A 19,109-nucleotide genomic window follows, 5' to 3' on the forward strand; every position below is an offset into this window, starting at 1 on the left:
GCTTCAGTTTCAAACACCCTGTAAACATAAAGGTTATGCCATATCCTCTCTAAGAAGCCAGAAGCTAAGCTGTCCCTGGCAGTGTAACATGTGGCAAATGCCTGGCAGGTTTCAGGTTTTACGAACTCCAGCGTGATGAAAACACCACCATCTCTAACGCCACAACCTCCATTCGGCCACCGAACGGGGAGAAGCTAGGACGGCTGGCGTCCACTTCTGGCTCTGAGCGTCTCAGTTTCAAATTTAAAATTCACATTTGACCAAGCTGGATCTTGAAAAAAAGACTCTGCAGCTTAAATGCTTTTCTTTATTCTTGTATGACATACAGATGAATGGAATAGAATATTTTATAAAGTAGTGTGTTTAATAGCAACTTCTAGGTTCTCTGGGTCAAGATAGGAAGAAAATATGGCTTCCAGTAGCCAGTTACGGACTATGTCATGCTACATACTTTGTTACACTATCTGGTCTGTCCTTCTGCTTTCACATGGGAGTGCTGGGCTTTAGTCACTCAGAGACAAAATGAAGAAAATGTGGATGAATTAGTGAAAAACGAATGTTAAAAGCCACCAAATCTTTCCATGTGAAGTGTATACTTTATACATACCGAAGAGATCTGGTATTTGAAGTTCATAAAAGCTGAGTGGAGGCTGCCAAAGGGAACTTTGTTCCAGTGATTTAGGGTACAGAAGCAGGAAATACCCTTCCATGGTCTCCCCTGAGTTTCTGAAGATATGGAACCCATGTGCACTAAAGAGATGAGGGCTGAGGAATGTTGAAGAGGGAGGGTACCTTAGCTATAGCCCAAAGCTCGATTTACTCCAATGTTACAGACTGAACCGTGCTCCCCCCCCATCCCCCAATCATATGTTGAAGCCTTAACCCTCAATGTGACTGGATTTGGAGAAAGGGCCTTTAAGAAGGTCATTAAGGTTAAATGAGGTCATGAGGGTGCAGCCTTGTTCTAATAGGATCGGTGTCCTTTAGAAGAGGAAGAGAAAGAGCTCCCTCACTCTGTGGGAGAAAAGGCCACATAGGGACAAAGCAAGAAGGCAACTATCCTCAAGCCAAGGAGAGAGACAGACTTTAGGAGACCCTGAACTAGTCAAGACCTGATCTTGGATTTCCAGTTTCCAGGACTGTGGGGAAAAAAACAGAAAACAAAACAAAACAACCCATTTCTGCTGCTTAAGCTACACCTGGTCGTTGGAGTTTCGTTACGGCAGCCTTGAACTCCCTAACACACTCACCTCATCACAGCCAGATAAAAGAAAAAGCAAAGGTCAAAACAACTTCCTCTAAGGCATTTTTGTTTCTTTCTTTTTCTTTTTGTGTTTTTTAGGAAAGATGATAGCCGAAGATGAGAGACCTAGTACAAATCATCAAGGGGTCTCCAGGGGGAACTTCTCGTACTACACGTTTCAAAGAGATGACAAGGAAGTGATTTATTTCAGAGATGACCCAGTTCAGGGTTTGAAAGTACACGACCTTTGGGGCTTTTCAATTTTCTTTATTTTTTTATGGCCATTTGCCAAGAAAGTTCTCAAATGTTCCACTCTGCTATGTTTCTTCACTGCAGGTGGAGGAAAAAGGGCCAAATGAGAATCTTCCTGTGTGTCTGGGACGTTTCCAGGTACGTGGTCTCCTTGCTTTGAGGGAAACAAGGAGATGGTATGTGATTTCTGTGTCCAGTCACCACACAAGATACTTTAAGAAGCAAAGGAATATAATTTGCTTTGCTGTGTAACCTGCAAATTACGCATACCATGGTTTAACAGAGTGAGTCGCCTCTCGGGGTTCGCTCCTGGAGGTGGTTCTCAGCATGCCTTTTCTCGGTAGTGTTTCTGTCAGTTCCCCGAGAAAGACACTTGCTCTCTGACAAAGATGAAGCTTTAGTGTTTGTCGTCTCCTATGCTGACAACTCTAAGCATATTTTGTCAATTTTCCCTTTCACTCCTTATTAAAATAATATCACTTTGAATTTGAAGTGAGCCTAAATGGACAATTTAAGTAAAATGTCACTATCAATAATAGCAAATGGAGAATCTACAGAAGGAAGAAAAGGTTCTGATAGAGTAGAAGATTCACAGTTTTTGAAAGGAGCACAAAAAGAAGGAAATGGGGGAAAACGTTATGAAAGATGACATTTTCTGATCGAAGCCAGTTCTAGGCTTGTGTTATTTATTCCTTTTAAGTAAAGTTAATCAACATTAAGAAGCAGTTTATGCCAATCCTTTTTCATAGCTAATAAGAAGCCTTAGCTTGGGTAAATAAGACCATCAGTCCTAGCACACCTAGACAAATTCTCCATGAATCTGAACTTGGAGGTTAGTCATGTTTCACTTTCGCATCTTACAGTCACAGCACTGGAAACCCATGGGGCCTATTTACCAGGATATATTAACTTTCAATGACAACAGTAGCCGTTCAAGAGCAACCCAAGCTGCAATCCAAGGCTGGAAGAATCTTTAGGTTTTTGCTATTTCGTATAAGCAAGACTTCTGAATATTTAAGAACCCCCTGGGGAGGTAAGCAAAATGCAGCTTTCTGTAGGTCAGAGGTGGGGCCCAGGAATGCGTGTGTGTGTGTGTGTGTGTGTGTGTGTGTGTGTGTTTTAAAGATTTCATTTATTTATTTGAGAGAGACAGAGAATGAGAGAGAAAGAGAGCATGAGAGGAGAGAGGTCAGCAGGAGAAGCAGACTCCCTGCCGAGCAGGGAGCCTGATGTGGGACTCATTCCGGGGACTCCAGGATCATGACCTGAGTCGAAGGCAGTCGCTCAACCAACCGAGCGACCCAGGCGCCCAAGGAATGTGTATTTTCCCCAAGAATTCCTCCATATTATTGAACTTCGATTGGCCCCAAGAACACATTAAGAACCTATGGCTTTCAGAATAAGAATTTCCATGGGAGGATGTTGGATGAACTCTCAGATGCCCTTCAAAGGCTTACAGCAACCAGACTGAGGACCTCAGCAAATGGCAAATAGCTTTTCTGTTTAGTGGCTGATGGCACAAAGCTGCAGCAATCACGTAAAAGAGTGGGGAAAACTCAAGCTAGGAGCCCCGAGTCAGTCAGCTCATCGCTCTAGCCTGCTCTATTGGGCTGTTCCAAGGATTTCAAGCTCAAGCCCAGATGAACAAGATCTTATATAAAACCAGCACACTCAGACCCAATCTCCCACAGACGGCTCCCAATTCTGTTCTAATGGGACGGCTTTTTAAAAAAAGCCTACATGTTCACACCCAAGTGCATGAAGACCTGCCTTGATTTCCCAAGGCCTCTGGCAAGACATATTGAACCCCTTGGGCCTTGGCTGTCTTTATAGCACGTTCATAGACACTAATTTTGATCAAGCCACTAAATCCCCCAAAACTCTTAGTCTACAAATTAACAGGTTTGCTTCCACTTTTCTGTTCCTTTGAAGAGGTATAGACAGCAGTGTGGAGGAAGGCCCTCACCAAAGAGATCTAGAAAGCAAAGTCATTTGCATATTGTCATACAACATCTGACCTACATATGGACTCCATGATAACCAAGAGAGGCTGTTTACGACCCCTCTTTTTTTGATAACAGTGTTTTAGTAAATTCACAAACAGTCCTGCCTTTATTTCACTAATATCTAAAGGAAGTTTAGATATTTCTAGAAACAGTTTCTTTTTTCTCTTTCTCTCATGGTAACTGGCATTGCCAAAAGGAGTTTGGAAAGTGTTCAGTGTGATTCTTAGCAGAAAATTGAGGGGCTATTCCTGTCATTGTTACTTTCCTCAAAACACTTAAATTTGGTTGGTTTACTCCATTTGTTCTCAGTATTAAGAAAAATTGCTAAGGGTGCCTGGGTGGCTCAGTGGGTTAAGCAGCTGCTTTTGCCTCAGGTCATGATCCTGGTGTCCTGGGATCGAGTCGCGCATCAGGCTCCGTGCTTGGTGGGGAGCCTGCCTCTCTCTTCTGCCTCTGCTGCCACTCTGCCTGCCACTCTGCCTGCTTGTGTGTGCGCGCTCTCTCTCTCTCTGACAAATAAACAAATAAAATCTTTTAAAAAACACCACTAATGGGGCGCCTGGGTGGCTCAGTGGGTTAAAGCCTCTGCCTTCAGCTCAGGTCATGGTCCCAGGGTTTTGGGATCGAGCCCCACATCAGGCTCTCTGCTCGACGGGGAGCCTGCTTCTTCCTCTCTCTCTCTGCCTATCTCCTCTGCCTACTTGTAATCTGTCGGTCAAATAAATACATAAAAATCTTAAAAAAAAAAAATAAATAAATAAAAAACACCACTAAGAACTTCTAGAACTCATTTTGACTGATATCAACTAAATAGAAGAGTATAGGTAAATAGAAAGTATAAGTAGAAAGTATAGCAATAGCGTATTAGAAAGTACTTCCTTCCTTGTTACTAGAATTACAGACAAACCTGAGAGCTCTTAGGGTAACCATGGAATTTATGTAATATCCTGGGGGAAAAAAACAGATGAGCTAACACGTTCACTGATTATTTAGACTGGTGGCTTAGACCATTTTCACCTAAGTTTCTTGGAATGTTTTGTTTCCAGCCAATATCCTTTTAACTTTAGGGGCTGTGAATCTCAAAATGAGAGAAACATAAACTAAAGGGGTGTCTGACAAGGGGAAACTGAGTCTTGTATACCATTTGTCTCTTCTTTATAGTTATTTTAAAGGTAGTAATGCTGATCAAAAAAATACAAACAGGGATACCTGGGTGGCTCAGTCGGTTGGGCGTCCTACTCTTGGTTTTGGCTCAGGTCATGATCTCAGTGTCCTGAGACGGAGCCCCGCGTTGGGCTCTGCACTCCGCATGGGGTCTGCTCAAAATTCTCTCTCCCTCTACCCTTCCCCCCACTCATGCTCAACCTCTAAATAAACAAATCAACAAAATCTTAAAAAAAAAAGTATCAACAGTGCAGAGGGGGTGTTGAAGTTACAAGCAGTAGTGTCACTGTTCACAAGTGCACGAGTCAGTGCATGTATCTGCAGGCATCTGGTGTTAAATTAGAAAAGACCGCACATTTTATGAGGTAGAGTCAAATGGTCCCATAGGTGACGCCCATACACCGAGCAGTAGCTTATGAAAGTGCCTTTTCACTTGCGCTTATCATGACAGTAGTAGGACAGCAGATTTTTTAAAATTAGTAATTTGATAGTTCAAAAAAATTATGTTTTGATTTATACTATGTAATCAAGAAGAGTTGTGCAACGTGGATGACTGCTCAGCCATTCTGTATCCGTTCCCGTGAGCTGGAGCTGCGTAGTCAATGAATTAGTCAGCTAGAATAACCCATTTTGGTTCTCATCTCAAACATTTTTTGGTGGCATCTAGCTTTTTATCATGTGGATTTAGAATGTAACTGTGGGGGCACCTGGGTGGCTCAGTGGGTTAAAGCCTCTGCCTTCAGCTCAGGTCATGATTTCAGTGGTCGTGGCATCGAGCCCTGCATCGGGCTCTCTACTTAGCTGGGAGCCTGCTTCCCTCTCTCTCTCTGCCTGCTTGTGATCTCTGTCTGTTAAATAAATAAATAAAATCTTGAAAAATATTAGAAAAAAAAAAGTTGTGGAAGCTGAATAAATAGTTCCCTGAACCCAGGTGTATTTAGCTTGGCCTCAGCAAGGACCCAGAACAAATAGTAGTGGATAGAGACATCAGAGTGGAGGCAGTCTTCAGTCTTACTGACCAGACGTATGAAGTGGCCTTTCCCAGTCGCTCTAAGTCTTTGAAATGATGTGGTCGAGCCAGCTGAAAACTAAGGTTCCCTTCTCTAGTAATCTTCAGTGAGTGATGGTGTAAGTCAGGAACGGCTGTCAGACCCCTGACAATGGCTGTTTGTCACTACCAAACACCAAGAGACAAGGCGATCAACATCCCTCAGCTGAATGAGTACAGCCGGCTCCCCAACTCCATTTCCCCCAAGTCTCCCCAGGCAGATTCGAAGTAGGAAAGACTCTGCCCCATGCTCGCAACATATCTGAAAATAGAATCTGGAAAATGGTAGGTGTTTAATAAATACTCACTAAGATCCAACACCTTTGATTAATTCTTGGATCTTTTTGCCACTCAAGGTAGCAAATGATACGCATATGTCCTTTTCTTTTATTGTGGTAAAAAATATGTAAACATAAACCTTACTATTTTAACCATTTTTAAGTGTTCAGCTCATTGGCATTAAATGTGTTCATAGTATTTATTATAAAACCATCACCGATGCCTTTTCCCACTTTTTTTTTAATCTTCCCAAACGGAAACTCTGCGCCATTAAACCTGAACTCCCCATTTCCTCCTTCCCTCAAGAACGGACAACTATTCTTCTATTTTCAAGTCTTTGTGAATTTATTACTCTAGATGCCTCCAGTCTATCTCTATATATAAGTGAAATAAAAAAAAAATAGGGGATGCTTTGTAAATTTGCATCTCATACTTGTGTGGGGGCCATGCTAATCTTTTCTGTGTTGTTCCAATTTTAGGAGATGTGCTCAAGTGAGCACAACAGATATACCTCTGAAACCTTCTAGTACCACTTATAAATAATTTGAGCGGTGACTGAGAACTAAAGTGTTTGTCAGAGATATCTCAGTGGCAATGAGAATGGTAGTTTCTTTTTAAATTTTTTTTGGATAAAATCTGACAAAAGAACTATAACAATTTAAAAATAGTAACTATTAACCATAACAACAAAGTTTCATATATAAACATTTTAGAAAATGCTTATTGGTATATTAGAAACTTATGAACAGCAAGAAGCATCTGTTATTTGGTCAAAGTCTTTAGGTAAAGAAAACAGTTTTAATGTAGTACAGAAAGGTCACATTATGAATGATTAATGCTTTCCCATCCAGCTAGATACATTAATACTTTTCTTATGGTAGATGTCATATCAAAAAGAGCATGTTTGGCAAGTTTCCTTTCTGTCTTTTTTTTTTTTTTTTAAAGATTTTATTTATTTATTTGACAGACAAATCACAAGTAGGCAGAGAGGTAGGCAGAGAGACAGGGGCTATCAGGCTCCCTGCTGAGCAGAGAGCCTGATACGGGACTCGATCCCAGGACCCTGAGATCATGACCTGAGCTGAAGGCAGAGGCTCAACCCAATGAGCCACCCAGGCACCCCACAACTTTCCTTTCTATCAAATACACTGACTACCATTTGAGAGTAAACCCACTTTAATTCTTTCAAGTCAGTAACCAGTAAGATGAAGGTAGGCTTTTGGCAGAAGAGTGACTAATTCAGAATTTTGAATAGCAATCTTTCAACCTCCCCCGACCCCTACCCCAAACACAGAATGTGAGATTTGGTTTGCTTCTGGAGTTTCCTAAATAAAAACAGTATGAAATGCTAATAAGTATCATCATTTTAATAAGAGATGTTCCCTCCTGGGATACCTGGGTGGCTCAGTTGGTTAAACATCTACGTTCGGCTCAGGTCATGATCCCAGGGTTTTGGGATGGAGTCCCACATCAGGATCCTTGCTCAGGGGGAGCTTTCCCCCCTGCCTGATGCGCCCCCTCCCCACCTTGACAAATAAATAAAATGTTAAAAAAAAAAAAAAAGAGAGAGAGAGACATGTTCCTTCCTGTACTCCTAGTTCTCCACTGCTCATGGCCCCAGAAGTTCCTTCATAACTTGGCAAAGCTTCAGAAGCAACTCACTATTGTCACTATTACAGCCTCGGAAAGAGAAGACATGAAGAGTGGGCCACGGCCCAGCTGGCTCAGGCTTTTGCTTCTGCTCCCCTTCTTCCTTCTCTAAGAGGATAATATCTATGGTCTCTGTGCATCTTGGGACCAGGCTTACCAAGTTCAATGTGAAAGAGGAAGCTGAACACATGGTTTTTCTCTCTGCTCCTAGGAGATGGGCAGGCTCATCTAAGTGCCCCCAAACCAAGAGCAAAGGCACAGAAAGTTTAACTCATGTTTTAATAAACCTATGTAAATGGATAATATTTATACAAAATTAAACACATTTGGGATGTCTGGGTGGCTCAGTTGGTTAAGGTTCTGCCTTTAGCTCAGATCATGATCCCAGGATCCTGGGATGGAGCCCCACATCGGGCTCCTTGTTCCGTGGGGAGCCTGCTTCCTCCTCTGCCTGCTGCTCCCCCTGCTTGTGCTCGCCTCTCTCTCTAACAAATAAAATTTTAAACAAAAAATTAAAAACATTAAGTAGGCTATTTTAAACTCACTGTCTTAGGTTAATATATCTGTGAACAATAGTTGTAATTAAGTAACACCCCTGGCCTTGGGCCTTTGATCACCTGTTTCTGACTCAAAGTCCGAAAGACTATCTCTGGATAGTGTTTGGATTCCTAGCTGGTCACATTCCTTTGTTCAACTGCCTCATAATTTGAAATAGGTTAGTGGACTGATCTCTTGTTGATCAGGTATGTACCTTACTGTCTGTGACTTACTTTCTCAAGAAGCCCATCATAGAGATGACAGGAGAACAGTTCACAAAAGGTAATAGGGCTCGGTAGGGGAATGCACTGCAAAATTTGTTTCTGAGTTAAACGGCAAGAGGTGAACTAACATTCCTTCCATATTCTGTCTCACATGCAAACACATTCGTCTCATTGCCAGTCTTTGCGGAAATGCATTTCAAAAAAATTAATCTCAATTTCAATGCACCTCTATATCCAGGGTGACAGATCTACTACAATTTTTTTCCTCTTTCAAAATATAAACCTCGAAGGCAGCTGCTTGTGAAAGGCAAAATAACCAGCTCCTCTTCCAGTCTAAAAACCATTAGTTGTTCCCAAGGCTCTGCCAAAAAAAAAGATAAATAAATAAAAATAAAAATAAAAATAAAATAAAATAAAATAAAACTGCTGGAGGGTTGTACGCCAGGAAGGAGTCTAGCAGCCACCGCTGTGGTCAGGCTTCACTCCTCAGTCATTTTTAGTTACTAAAGATTTCTTTTTTGGATTTTGATTCAAATGACAGGACCATACATTACAGCTGGTGAGTTAAGAAGCAACTTGGGACCCGTACTGGATTGTCCCAGGAACGGGCAGAATTGCTGTGGGAGGCACTGCTTTGAGCTTCATGCACTTGGTCGAGGTGTCCACACACTGAGACAGAAGAAAAGCGGCACGAGAACAGACAAAAACTACTGATGTGTCACAGTCGTCAAGCAAAATTTTTGAGTAAATGGTGAAAATTTGCTAAATTAATTTGCCTTTACTTCTAAGCTGTAACCCTCCTGAATGGGGTAAAAATGTAATCATTTCATAGTGGATATCTGATCAAGTAGCTAGAGTGTTAAGACTTCATTAAAGGAATTACAATAGCAATACTACCCAAATTGATCTACAGATCTAATGCAATGCCTTTTAAAATTCCAATGACATTTTTACAGAAATAGGGAGGGGAAGACCCTAAAATTCACATGGAAAGGCAAGGGATGCCAAACAGTCAAAATAGTCTTAAAAAAGAACAAAGGTGAAGATTCACATTTCTCAATTTCAAAACGTACTACACAGTTACACGAATCAAAACCATGTCATAGTAATAAGACAGATGTACAGACCAAAGGAAAGGAACTGAGAGTCAAGAAATAAATCCATGCATTTCTGGTCGACTTACTTCTGCCAAGGGTGTCAAAACCATTCAAGGCAGAAAGAATACAGTCTTTTTCAACAAATGGTGCTGGGATACTGGGCGTCCAAATGTGAAAGAATGAAATTGGATCGTTACCTCACACCACTAATAAAAATTCACTCAAAATGAAAACAAAAATAACTTAAAATGAATCAAAGATTTATTTGCAAGAGCTAAAGTGTAAAACTCTTAGAAGGAAACATTGGTATCAATCTTTTGATCTTGGATGTGGCGATGATGCTTAGACATAACGCACAAGCAGTTACATCAAAAAAAATCGCTAGGGATGCCTGGGTGGCTCAGTGGGTTAATAAGCCTCTGCCTTCGGCTCAGGTCATGATGTCAGGGTCCTGTGATCGAGCCCCACATCGGGCTCTCTGCTCAGCAGGGAACCTGCTTCCCCCTCTCTCTCTGCCTGCCTCTCTGCCTACTTGTGATCTTTCTCTCTCTGTGTCAAATAAATAAGTAAAATCTTAAAAAAAAAAAAATCACTAAACTGGACTTCAGAGTTCAAAAATTTTGCACATTCAAAGGATATCAAGAAAATGAAAAGACAACCTACAGAAAGAGAACATATTTTCGAATCATATATCTGTTAAGTCTAGTATCCATAGTATAATAAAGAACTCTTCCTATTCAATAATAAAAAGGGCAAACAACCCAATTAAAAAATAGGCCAAAGGTTTGAAGAGATACTTATTTAGACCAAAAAACTAATCCCCAGGGAATCCCTGCAATGACATGAAGTGAACAATGTGGTTGATGCCTGAGTCATCTAATGACGGCCAGTGTACACCTGAACTGCAGGAAACAAGATCAACATACCACTGTGAATCACAATTTAATGTCTACGATTTGTCTGCCAAAACAGTGGAGGTTGTGCTTATTTCTTTAAATAAAACCTTTTGACATTCATCCTTCCTAGAAAGTACATATATATATTTTTAAAGTAGGTTCCATGCCCGGTGTGGAGCCCATTGTGGGACTTGAACCCACAGCCCCTGAGATCAAGACCTGAGCTGAGAGCAAGAGTCAGATGCTTGACCGAATGAGCCACCCAGGTGCCCCTAGAAAATATAATCTTTTCAATATTGCTGTAGGATTGACTTTTCCTTTAAAATTATGGGTCAGAAATACAGAAAAGAAAATATCTATTTGCCAGAAGGAAAATTATAAAAATTATTCAGGAAAACTGCTGCCATTTTCTTGAGTCATTTACATAGTGATAGTTTACATACGACAAGTTATGTATGTCAGCTTCAAAAGGCCTTTATCAAGGATGTCCACAGATCATCTGGGATGACACATACATTGCAGTTTTAGATTCAATAATTAAACTCCTAATCATGAAAAGGACAGCTTACACATCACATCCAAAAAAAGTATCGAGAGCTAAATACACACAAAACACTGAACTAGCCACTATGGACTTAAGGGCTGTAACCTCCTAAGACTTTCTGCAGACCAGCTGGGTGTGAGATATGAATTCACTGGTGATGACAGGTTTTATTTTGTTGGTTAGAAACATATTAACATGGCAGTCAAAGGGTCAGAAAGCTAGGGCGCTACTGTTATAATATACTTTCTCATTTTGAAGATTAAAATGTTTATATGCAAGTTCACTTGACAATGTATTTTCATTTTCTCATATATAAAATAAGCATTTTGACGCAGAAAGTTCTAAATAGCCAAAGAAATCTTGAGAAAGAAGAACAAAGCTAGAGGCCTCATGCTCCCTGATTTCAAATCAAGTTATAAAGTTCTAGTAGTCAAAAGAGCAGATATTGGGGCACCTGGGTGGCTCAGTGGGTTAAAGCCTCTGCCCTCGGCTCGGGTCATGATCCCAGGTTCCTGGGATCGAGACCCACATCGGGCTCTCTGCTCAGCAGGGAGTCTGCTTCCCTTCCTTTCTCTCTGCCTGCCTCTCTGCCTACTTGTGATCTCTGTCTGTCAAATAAATAAATAAAATCTTAAAAAAAAAAAAAAGAGCAAATATTGGCATAAAAATAGACACATAGATCAATGGAGCAGAACACAGCCCAGAAATCAACCCACATACATATGGTCAATTAATTTATGACGAAAGAGTCAAAAACATTCAACTGGAAAAGGATATTCCCCTTCAACAAACAGTGCTGGGGAGACTGAACAGCCACATGCAAAGAACAAAACTGGACCCTATCTTACACTACATATCAAAAAGAATTAAAAAATGGATTAAAGACCTGAATGTAAGATCTGAAACCATAAAACTCCTAGAAGAAAACAGTAAGCTCCTTGAAGTCAGTCTTAGTCTGATTCTTTTTTTTTTTTTAATTTTATTTTTTATTTTTTTTTAAAGATTTTATTTATTTATTTGACAGAGAGAGATCACAAGTAGGCAGAGAGGCAGGCAGAGAGAGAGAGAGGAGGAAGCAGGCTCTCTGCCAAGCAGAGAGCCCGATGCGGGACTTGATCCCAGGACCCTGAGATCATGACCTGAGCTGAAGGCAGCGGCTTAACCCACTGAGCCACCCAGGCGCCCTCTTAGTCTGATTCTAAAAGCAGAGGTAACAAAAGCAAAAGTAAGCAAGTGGGATTATATCAAACTACAAAGCTTATGCACAGGAAAGGAAATCACCACCAAAATGAAATGGTAGCTTACTGAATGAGAGAAAAATATCTGCAAATCATCTATCTAGTAAGAGTTTAATATCCAAAATATATAAAGAGCCCTCACAACTCAAAAGCAAACACAAAATACAAAAACAAAAAAATACAAAAGCCCACAAAAACAATCTAATTAAAAAATGGGCAGAGGATTTGAACAGACATTTTTCCAAAGAAGACCTACAGAGATGGCCAACAGACATGTGAAGAGACACTCCACATCATAAGCTATCAGGGAAATGCAAATCAAAATCACAGTGTGATTTCACCTCACACTTGTTAGAAGCTAGTATCAAAAGGGCAAGAAATAACAAGTGTTGGTGAAGATGTGGAGAAGAGGGAATTTGTGTGCGCTGTTAGCAGAAATGGAAACTGGTGCAACCACTACGGAAGACAACACAGATGTTCCTCAAAAATTAAAAACAAGATACCCTACGATCCGGCGATCTCACTTCTGGGTATTCATCCAAAGAAAATGAGAACACTCCCGTGTTCACTGCAGCATGACCGAGACATGGAAACAACCCAAGTGTGAATGGATAGAAGATACGGTCTACACACATGCACAAACACATGTACATGCACACACACATATACAGTCATTACCTACAGTGGAATATGATTTAGCCATAAAAAAGGATGAAATTTTGCCATTTGTCAGGATGGACCTTGAGAGCATTATGCTAAATAAGTCAATCAGAGAAAGACAAACGGTCTTAAGAAAGACAAAAAGTCTCACTTATACGTGGAATCTAAAATAAACCATACTCATAGATGTGGAAAACAGACGGGTGGTTGCCAGAAGCAGGGATTGGGAAGTGGACAAAATGGATAAAGGGGGGCTAAAGGTATAAACTTTTAGCCAGACGATAAGTCATGGCGATATAATATACAACATACTGACTATAATTATTACGACTGTATGCATACTTAAAAGCTTCTTAAGAGTTCTCATGACAAGAAAAAAAACATCTTTTTTGGTCACTCTGTATAGGGGCACTTGTTAACTGGACTTATTATGGTGATCATTTTGCAATGTATACAGATATTGAATCATTATGGTGTACACCTGGAACCACTGTAATGTTTTATGTTAATTATACCTCAATTTAAAATAAATAAATAAAGAGAATGGGTCTATTCCGAAGAGCAACTGTCTTGCTAAGAGGGGGACAAAGATAATACATGTAGAGGCAGGCAAATAAACACTGGCCGTACCTATAATTCAGGTGACTGCACTGGGGAACTCATGAAAAGGAGCCTGGAGACTATCATAAAACTAAAGGAACATGTCTTTGCTAATTTATGACTTAAATACTTAAATCAGCTATAAAATAATAAATATAAATAACAAATGGATGTACACTTCCTTATAAAAAACAAAACCAGTAAGTTGACAGTGGTAGTGATCTCACTTTCTCTTAAGATTTATTTTCTCCTGGATGCTCTTCCTTGACTAACAATTATACATAAGGATACTTAAAATTCTCAGTAGAAATGAATGTTCCATTTTGTTCATTTGGCAAATGCTATAAATATTCTATTTTAAACTTAGACTTCTTTGGATTCATTAAATCCCCAAACCAGTAGGATTGTTAGGGGCAGAGAATGGAAACACTGTCTCTGAAATAAGCATGCTGAATTTTCCCCTAAGAGTAGAGCATTTTATCAAGAGGCCATAGTAAAACTGTAATACTAAATTATAAGCATTCTTTCATGAGCTCAAGTTCCTTGATCTCCTGACACATATTTCACTCCTACCCCATTCACTGCGGGTTTATTCAGCCAGAGACCTTTCCAACATCTGGTTTATAGTAACGCATGTTTTTATTAATTTTGAATGCCAAAAGAAAAAAAAAATGCCCAGGGGATGAAACAATGATGCCTCGCTTCCCCTTTGCTTCCTACTGCCTTCCTCATAAATTGGTCCTTACAGCATTCTGTGAGCCAGCCGTCTCAGAATTGGGAACACCAATTTTTTTTAGCCTTGAGGTAGCTGCCAAGTGAAACACTTTGATAAATAACCTCCGTGCTGATTGAAAGGGTAGAAAAGAATCCTTTTAGCAAAGATTTAAAGAAGATTACACAGGGCATAAAACCCCCATCATTTTGAAATAGCAGTTTGACAAAGCAAAGGGTGAGCTGAACAGAGATGAAGGGATTCTGCCTCTTGGAAGGGTTAAAAGACAATTAAAACAGCACAGGGGCCTCGAAGAGGATGCGTATCTCATGAACATACTGATTCTATCACTTGCTGGATAAACAGCAAAGTCCTGAACAATTATTTTAAAAGAAGAAGGGGACTTCCCCCCCCTATAAATAATACCGTCAGCCTTTTCTTGCAAGGAATCTTCATAATTTGCATGCAAATAACTTTTGTTTCTTTAAAAAAGGGAAAACACGAAGTAATATATGGATGTGCCTGGGAACTTGCACATAATAATTCAAACAGAACTGAAAAATTACTATAAAATAATAAACCAGCAAGCTCTCATAAAGCGAATCGAGCAGTTTTGATAATTCATACTCATTGGTGATGCAAATCAAATGAACAGCCTCACACTCTGACAAGAAAGTAAAACCAGACAACATACTTAATAGATCAAGAATGTCAAAGAATGTGAATTGGGCAGATAACCAAATGGCAGAGGGTCATGGAAGTAGCACGGACAGATGGGAGTCCTCGGGAAAGCACCATGGTGAGCGAGGCCAGGGCCGAGTTCACGGGCATCATCATAAATCCTACGGTCCGATCAGCCACCCTTTACTGTCCTCGCCAATTACACACCAATTCCCATTTTTGCCCTTCCTCTTTCCACTGTGCCTAGCTTCTTCCCCACTTTTGTTCAAACAGAGTATTCTACGCTAATGGGAGCATTAATTTACCGAAGCAGATACAGCTGTGTCACTAAAGATACCAGCAGTGCCTAAGACTAGAAAAGACCCGTCATCTCAAGAGCGCCTGTTACCCCTGACCAAATAAAATAAATATAATAATGTATTAATATATATAAAATAAAATGATAATAAATATAATTTTAAAATGACCTAATAAAATAAAATAAAATGACCTAATAAAACTATTCTATTTTCCTGCAGATGTTTTATTGCATTAAACATGTCCTAATTGCCCACATTTGTAAGCACAGATTTCTAATAACAGGCGAGCGTTTGCAGGTACTTCCAGATTTTGCTATTTTGCTAGTGGATCCGAACTTCAGGATCTTCCCTGTTTGCACAAGACTCGAAATCTAAAGTTTGATTATATAAAAAAAATGCAAGTCTGACTAGTGACACAGACTCTCTGAAACTATTAGAGTGTAAGACATAAACCAGAAGAAATCTGTGAAGATCCTATCTAGAAAGTAATTTAAAATAAAACAAAACGAAACAATAACCCCAACAACTTCTATTACAGAAAATTTCAAACTTTCACAAAAATAAAGAGAACACTACAGGGAACGCCCACTCTGCTTAAACACATGAGCACCCATGGCTAACCTTATTTCATCTATATTCCTCCTTTAAAAGTGAGTTATTTTGGGGCACCTGGGTGACAGTCCATGAAGCGTCTGCTTTCGGTTCAGGTTATGATCCCAGGGTCCTGGGATCGAGCCCCAAATCCGGCTTCCAGCTCAGCGGGGAGTCTGCTTTTCCCTCTCCCTCCTGCCTCACTGATAGTGCTTTCTCTGCCTACCTCTCTCTCTCTTTCTCTCAAAAAAAAACAAAAACAAAAACAAAAAAGCCCCCCAAAACAAAAAACTTTAAAAAAAAAGAAATAAATGAGTAATTTTTAAATGTTAAAGGATGCAAATGAAGAACAATGTAAGTAACGAAGCTCATTCTCCCCAGGGCGCTCTGTTCTATCTCTCTGATACTGGGAGCTCTAACAGTAGGTAAATTGGTCTATTCAATGGACGTTCATTAAGGCCGACTTCTCTTTCCATGGGAAGTAGCCATTTAAAAAATGGAGGCAGGGAAGATTTTTCTGGAAAAGTTATCTTTCATGATTTGGTATCTAGTACATTTAGAATGACAAAAAATTTAAAAAAAAAAAAAAACATGTTCTTAATTCAAGTTCTTAGTTGACGTTTGCTTTTTTGGTAAGGAAAAATTTCCACCATTCTAATTTATCCGAATATCCTCCCTGTCAGTGAGAGCTGAAGTTCACTGTATTGTCTTGTTCTTGGGCATTCCGCAACACTCAAGATATCTGAATCACCATCTGTTCCGTGGAAGTGTGACTCATTAGCGGCCACTGTTTTCACTAGTTATTTTGCTGAATAAAGAGCTCTGATAAGTTAGTGAGAAAGAGTCAATCATAATTACCGGGTGAGAGATAAGTTAGTGAGAAAGAGTCAATCATAATTACCGGGTGAGAGTGATATATTGGTCATTAACTTTCTAGTCCTTTGCAACGGCTTATTTCTCTATAGCTTGGTATTACTAACAGTATCTCAGTTGAAGAAACATAGGAAAATGAGCTTGTTAAGACAGGTATCAGGCAAAAACACATCCTTCTAGAAGACTTGAACTCCACGTCATTAAGAGTGATGATTTCTTTGATTTTGTCCTTTGTACAACCGAATGGAGACTTTTCTTTTACTTATTTGAAAAATAGTATTTTAAATGTTCCTTAAAAATTTCTATCCTCAAATAGAGGTAACAGGAATGTTCATTTCTTGTAGAAATGTAACAGAGTGGAAGATTAATTTGCAAGCCTGTCTTCAACTCACGGTACAGACTAAACACTCTCCTGACGATCCTCTTAAGATCTTGCTCAACACCTAACTCCTTCTGAACAGAAGTTCAGATAAAACATGATTATGAAGTTCACACGCTTGAATGGCCCGAAGGATACTTGATTCTGTGTGTTAATACACATTAGAGCACAGCATCATCACCTGCTACACGCCAAATGTTTGACAGCAAGACAAACAACATTTACAGGGCAGTACTGAGTTAGAAAAAGGAGAGTGAATAGCACTGTCACGTTATGTAAAAACCAAGCTAGGGGGGTTTTAGCCACTTCAGAGGAGGAATTCCTGTCAGGGGTGTACCCATCTACAACATCCGGGGTGTTCTGATTTCAGATAACCTGCATCCATTTCCAACTCGATTAACAAAGGCCAGGTCTGTTATGGAGAGGGATAGGTTGCTTATTTCCTGACAGCTTACGTACCAAATCTCTGGGATATGTACACTTCTTTTATGTTGAAAGATCCATTTGCGTAACTACTGCCAGTGTGCTTTTTTACGAGGTAAAGTTAAATCAATATGGGCATTTGGGGAGTTTGTGGAGACTTTACATTATGGGATGCTTTACTCCCTTTCCAAGAAAAACAAAAGCAAGAGAACTTTCTCAGATGAACTATGAAAAGAGGCATGAGGAGGAGTTGGGACATAAAAGATAGTGAGCATGCGATTTCAATTTCCTGGTTTTGAAGACCAAGGTGTTACTGATGAGAAAGGGGGTGATGTGTATACCAGACTTCTCTGTACTGTTTTTCCAGGAGTGTTTGATTATTTCAAAATAAAGTCTTAATGAAAGATGTGGGGGCCGCACATTTCATGACATTTAAACAACACAGCTCAGAGAACATTCATGGCTAGCGGGGGAGGGGCACCAGAGAAAGACACGTCACTGAATAGAACGGTAACTCTGAAGTCAGACGATAGACCCGGTGCTGTGCTTTTGCTCTGCTACTTAGATGTGTGCCACAGAAAGTACGTTTTTTAAATTCTAAGTCTGAGCTTCTTCATCTGTAAAAGGGGGATACCATCCCCCCTCGTGAGGTGATGATGACTTCCATCCCCCAGGAGTTTCACTATAGAAGGGAATCTGCTCTTTCTCCTTCCACAGGTCAGAATGCTCCTGACTCCTGCTGCAGACACACTCAGGTGGTTGATTTCTTTCTCTGACAGGAGAAGAACATGTTTAAATGCTCCGCACCGAGAAAAGAGCTTACTTACCAACTTCATCCTGAATCTCCTCAGCCACAGCAGGCACGTTGTAGAGCAGGGAGAGGGACTGGTTCATGCGCTCGTAGATCACACGGAGATGCGTCATCACCTGCCAGAAAGGGCGACAGCTCCAGGTAAGCCATCTTTGTAACAGGGAAAAGTTGCTTTCCTTACCAAGCACCGCAGACAGATACAAACTTCCAAAATAAAACGGACAAAACTCTGCTGGAACTTGTGACCTGAAAGGTCATCCTTATTTTTCTTGTTCTCCCATTCTCTATTTTCGAACTTTAGAGTTGCTTTAACTTCCCATTGTATTGTATGCTTGCAGCCATACTTACAAAGCCAACCAAAAAGAGCATTTTTGATTCCGAATATTTAGGGTCCCTAAATAACCCCTAATGCTCTACATATATTTTTGTGCAAATTTTTCAAGATAGGACCATATTTCAATTTGACTGGAAATTTCTTTCATTCTATCTATCCATCCATCCAACTATCTTTTTACTTAAAATTCTATTTAAGGAAATGTAAAATTTCAGATTCCCAGAGTTAGATCTCGTTTGTCAACCTTTGGGGATGGAAATAAAACCCATGATTACGGGGACTCATTTAGGCTCACTTATCTCTAAGCCTTGTGGTAGCAGTGGAGTTTATGATCGCCTGTCACAAGTTAGTTGAACCAATTTTAGAGGTTTTGGCTGACACAACTTTTGTTGTCTTCACTTTAGTCATCGGAGTTTTAAAGGGTTCCTTAAGAATTGGCAGGAGAAGACACTTAAGATGTATGTATTTTTTATTTTCATCAATCAGAAAATGTCAAACCATATGTTGGTCTAAGACAAGCCTTTAGCATTTACCAGACATTAAAGAACTCTTGCTATAAAGGTAAGTA

The 19,109-nt window shown here is 40.0% G+C and overlaps 1 protein-coding gene and 1 non-coding gene across 8 annotated transcripts in view; both read right to left on the reverse strand.

The window, feature by feature from the left end:
* Window positions 1-19,109, reverse strand: part of APP (amyloid beta precursor protein) — a 263,764-nt gene that overhangs the window by 44,633 nt on the left and 200,022 nt on the right. For all 7 annotated transcript variants that reach the window (XM_032353260.1, XM_032353250.1, XM_032353243.1 and 4 more), the window contains one exon: window positions 18,224-18,323. In XM_032353260.1, the coding sequence (XP_032209151.1) occupies window positions 18,224-18,323 (100 nt within the window). The remainder of the gene's footprint in view (window positions 1-18,223; window positions 18,324-19,109) is intronic.
* LOC116581409 lies at window positions 6,389-6,492 on the reverse strand. Its single transcript, XR_004282055.1, has one exon. It is a non-coding gene; the product is annotated as a U6 spliceosomal RNA (small nuclear RNA).

Source organism: Mustela erminea, chromosome 1 (assembly GCF_009829155.1).
Source record: "Mustela erminea isolate mMusErm1 chromosome 1, mMusErm1.Pri, whole genome shotgun sequence".
NCBI classification, from domain to species: Eukaryota; Metazoa; Chordata; class Mammalia; order Carnivora; family Mustelidae; genus Mustela; species Mustela erminea.